The 5,000-nt window shown below is 37.8% G+C and overlaps 1 protein-coding gene across 3 annotated transcripts in view; it reads left to right on the top strand.

Moving 5' to 3' along the window:
• The window catches only part of LOC113812993 (uncharacterized), a 124,327-nt gene extending 119,948 nt beyond the window's left edge, over nt 1-4,379 (top strand). For all 3 annotated transcript variants that reach the window (XM_070130488.1, XM_027364934.2, XM_070130489.1), the window contains exon 3: nt 596-4,379. In XM_070130488.1, the coding sequence (XP_069986589.1) occupies nt 596-755 (160 nt within the window). In that variant the 3' untranslated portion in view covers nt 756-4,379. The remainder of the gene's footprint in view (nt 1-595) is intronic.
• Nucleotides 4,380-5,000: the final 621 nt, after the last annotated feature.

The raw sequence follows: 5,000 nt of genomic DNA, 5'->3' as shown, positions 1-5,000 counted from the left end.
CGTGGGGATTTGTGTTTGTGGAGATATATCAAATCGTATATTCTACCTCAGTAGTCTTTTTTTCTCTACCATCATACCATTCAGAGTAGAAATCCCGCAGGTCAATGCATTGAGAGGATTCTGTTCTGGTTCCCAAGGGAGAGCGAAACTCCTGGCGGGTACATGGGAGCGGGAAGGGGAGGAACCCAGGTGGATAGTTGTGTTAGGAGGGGAGGGGGGGGGAGGGTAGGATGGTCTCGGCACGGGCTCTTCGCCGGCTCTGAGCAGCATCCTCTCGCTGGGCGTTACTATGTAATACGCTCTGCGAGGGGCGTAACGGGATTTTTACTACGTGGGAGTGGGTGTGTCAGAAGTTATTACTTGCGTTGTATTGCACGCGTTGCTATTTGTGGTTTACATTATCACCTAGAAGTTACGTATACATGTATATGCATATGTAATTGTCGACGTATACGTACATATGTGTAGGCGCGTGCACTATCTCTTACACACACGTGTGTGAGCGCGAGCGTGCGTGCATTACCTAATACTTAATAATCTTTTCTGTTTACACCCCAATCTCAACGCGGCCACTAACCACCGCCTTTGCCCGCAGGGACGACGAGACCAAACCGGAGGACGAGCTCTCTGCGTACCAGAAGGCCGCGAGGGTCGGCAGCCAGACCGAGGACGACTGCCAGTACGAGTACCCGTGTCTCGTGCAGCCCTTGGAGTTACTCCTCTACGTCTACGATTACTGGTACGGCGAGGAGTAGAAGGCGCCGCCGCTACCTGCTCCTGACTGTTAGTTCCTACAAGCAAAGAGGCCACTGCAGACGGCTCGCTCTCCCTTCAAGCTGGTGATGGTTGCCGTGAAGAGGTTGTTCGACCCGGCCGTTACAACGCGCCGGCTTGAGAGAGCGGCGAACGTCTGACCACAAAGACAGACGGGAACGTAAACGAAGACGAACGGAGTGGAGACTAATCGACTATTTTGTGGAAAACAGGAAAAAAGACGAACAAACTCGTGACCAAAAATATAACAATAAACAATCAAACAAAACTTTAAATGAGTGGGGATGACGTCATTTTTGGAGCTGAAGTGACTGATCGTGACTCAAGACTTTATTTCCGTAGTGAAAAAAGACTTCCTACTAGACCTAAGTTATACAGAAACGTGACTTTGTTGACCAATACGCAGAAAATCAAACCTTCACTGTGGGTCACCCTAACCCACGCTCCCATGTATCCAAAGACTACAACTTTGCCTTTGTGAAATAATGCAGACGAAACTGAATGACGAAAACTAATAAAATGTGACAAAGATCATTTAAAAATATATAAAAATAGACATTAGTACAAGCTCAGATCCACGTGAAGAGTTCAGAACCCCGTGTGTATTCAACCGAAGCAAAGGCAATGGGGGTGGGGTGGGAGGGGACTTTGTGGCTTAGTATATTGCCACAAAAACGTATTCCGAACTTGTTCATAAAGTGTTCTATAATGTTAGTGAATCCTTCATGTGACAAACAAGAGAAAATGATCACAGACAGGTAGATAAATGGTGTAAACTCGGATGTACTTCTCTGCATGAAGTCTAGTCTGAGGTATAACAACGGTGTTCATTATTAACACTTGGCATAGTATAGCTGTACTAGTGGTTCTTGCCCTGTCGACCTGCAAGAAATGGAACTTAATTATCATAACATAATTAGAGAAGCTAAGAGTTCACTTCTTTGTGACTTTGAAGTTACGTAAAATATGAAAAGTTCAAGAAAAGGAGTAAGTGAAGCCTCATGAACCTCAAAGTGGCAAAGAATACGAATTTTCGAAGCCTTTCACCGGCAGAGGATAGCCGATGACTTGCTCCAAAGCCAGTGGCATTAGAACTTATGAATCCAATGACAATTTTATCAGAAATGCCGATTTTTTATGGTAACTGAATATTTTTTTTTAGCTGTAAACTGCTTCCTGAATGTAGTTAAATGTATATAGATTTTATTTCTTTCTCCTCTATTTCCAAATTATCTCTTTATTGGACTCCTTAAATATTGTCCTAAAAGAAAATCTTCTTAGATAAGGTATTCTTGTAAGTGGCCCAGGTGCTATTCGTATACAGTTTAAAGAATCCCATTGCAAAACACCCAAGTCACTCTTAACTACTATCTGTAACTCTGAGGTGTTAACCTTCTGACCAATTATGATCTATCCCCAAAAATACATATATTCCCCCTAAATACACTTGGTACCGATCAATCCTCCCCAAAATACACGGAAATCGATCTATCCCCCTAAATACACTTGGAATCGATCTATACCCCAATAAATAATCTTGGAATCGATCTACCCACATAAAAAATACTTTTGGTATCGATCTGCTTTACCCAAAAATGCTCTAGGAATCTCTCCCCCTAAAATGTACTTGGAATCGATCTACCCCACCCAAAAATACTCTTGGAATCGTCGAGTTATTTCAGTCAACTAATTTCGTGTTACCAGATCACTCATTGACCATTCATTTACATAGAACTGAATGTCAGCATTGAGACGCCATTATTTATTAACTGAAATCAAAGAGATGTGAGGTCTTCAATTCAGAACATGCGCCTTCATCCTTTCACACAACCTCAGTGTCAATTTAGCAACTTTGCATCATATGCATAAATTCTCAGCATCTGCTTTAGTCCTTAAGTGGTAAGTCAGGGCATATTTTATAGTGATAAGACATTATTATATATACTTAGGTTTGTAATACACTCGGGTATGTAAACAAATACTCGTTGAGCCTACTATTGGAGTGCCCCAAAAATTGACATCAAAGTAACCTTTCCTTGTGTCTTTCTGCCGTGCTCATTAATTCACTGGCAAAAATGATTATGTCACGGAAACTATGAGAATTATCTCACTTGGCTCATCTCTTCCATTTGTAGTACATATCCTTGTTTCAATTTTCTTGTTGCGTTAGTGCTACGTTGATCAGGTTCCCCTGTTGCGATCTTTCTTTCCCCGTCGCCCTTCCCCTACCCCCGCTGTCTCTCTCTTTCTTTGTTTCTCTATTTGTCTCGTTCTCTCGAGAATGTGATCAACTAAGTTCTCAAGGTAACAATCCGCGGCCAGTCTGAAATTTATAGATATATATATATCATGTACGATATTTCTGCTCCACACACATCCTCTTCCACATTCTGAAGTACCAGATATATTTCATTAAGTATTTATTTTATCACTGATCATTCTTCCTCTTCGGGTTCAATTTCCCTTTGCATGATCTTTTTTCTCATCTCTGAGTCGGGCAGGACTGACTTTTATCAGAATTATTACAAAAGTAATATGATATTGTTCTCATAAGCATCTGTCGTGACTAGCATTGATAGTATTACAGTTCGGAATGAGCTATAAACATGTAATAATGTATTCTATTGGGTTAGATGCATCCAAAGATGGTATATATACATAGAGATATATTAACTAGTTACAGATGAACCATCTGAAGTTGCTTCCACGATAAAATAATGAAATCAACATTCAGTGGACGATAAATAAAGCAATAATAATATTATTATTCACAACTTTCCATTGACGTCTGTATTTTATCTATCAGGATGCCATGAATATCTACCGACTGAACACTCTAGTTTCAAAGCAAAAAATACAAAATCTTTTTTTAAGAATACAATGAAGATTATTTTTGCTGGATTTTCATAAATTCATGAGACAATAGGGTTTATGATTGGTTTTGTTCAGATAAAAAGGTTATTACCAATTTTTCAACAACTACTCAAAACGTCTTTTATTTCATTTATATAAAACAATTAGTCTATTTTTTCTCGGAAAAAAATGAATAAAAGACAAAAACCTTAGTCAACCAAAGTGTAGAAAGTCGGTAGATGATTTTAGCCAAATTTTGTCTAATATGTATGTTGGTGAAGAATAACCTAGTGTATTATCATTGGGCATTTGTTATTCTACTTTCTTATTTATTTACTTAATTTCTTTTTCACAAGTTGTGGTTTATCCCGTCCTAGATGCGCCCTTCGTTTCAATTGTAGGATAACTTAAATCTCAGCTAGAAAAAGATAATAAGTCCGTGGGCATTTAACAAATCAGAACCTTCCCTATAAGAATTTGGAAGTTTCGGTTAGAAATTCAAATTGGCGATGGAATTACTGTGGCCAATTATTTTCCATAAGATGCATCAATGCTCTGTATCTGGTTAATTTATTTTGGTTTCGGAATACTAGTACAGTGGTATCTTCCGATTTTGTTTATTTGTAATGGTATCTAAATCACGTTTGTTGATTTGTATACGTGTAGAAAAACAAAAAAACAAAAAACTTTTTAAAATTATTTCAATTATACTGGGATGTTTCTAGAATAAAACAAATAAAATGAGAAACTTACACCGTTTTTTTAAATTATCCTTTACATATGATAATTTATAAAATGGGAAAAGGTATCCCCTAATATACTTTTCTTGTACAAGTAGTGCATTGTTAAATATCATTCTGCTTTTAATTATTTTCACCAATAACCTTCCTAAAAATATATTTTTTCCATAATATAAAAAAACTTTCAGGACTATAAATCATATTCTTACTGAGAATATCTCTAGCACTAGTTCTTCAGGCAATTATTTACATGTAAAGTAAAGAAGCATGATGCTTGTGAAGTATAGAAACGCTACCCATCCATGTATCTTTTTGCCTTTTAAAATACCTTGTTGGACATACGCTTTTCCCAATCTGCACCATGATTAATTATACAATACCATGTAATACAATCTCAACGGGAAAAAGGTAAACATGAAAGAAGGAAAGAACAAGGTAAAGTCGATATAATTAAAACTTGGGTCTGAATCTTTCACCAACGATATATAGTGCAGAGCAAAAGATGGGACTTTATGGGATGGAGAACGAAACAACTTGAGGAAGTCGATGGAATAAATCTTATCATTATTTGAGATAAATTTCATATAAAGTCGATGGAACAAACCTGAACATTATTTCAAAGAACAGAACATC

Source organism: Penaeus vannamei, chromosome 15 (genome assembly GCF_042767895.1).
Source record: "Penaeus vannamei isolate JL-2024 chromosome 15, ASM4276789v1, whole genome shotgun sequence".
NCBI lineage: Eukaryota > Metazoa > Arthropoda > Malacostraca > Decapoda > Penaeidae > Penaeus > Penaeus vannamei.
Note: the sequence above shows the minus strand (reverse complement) of the source record. Positions and strands in the feature narration are given on the sequence as shown.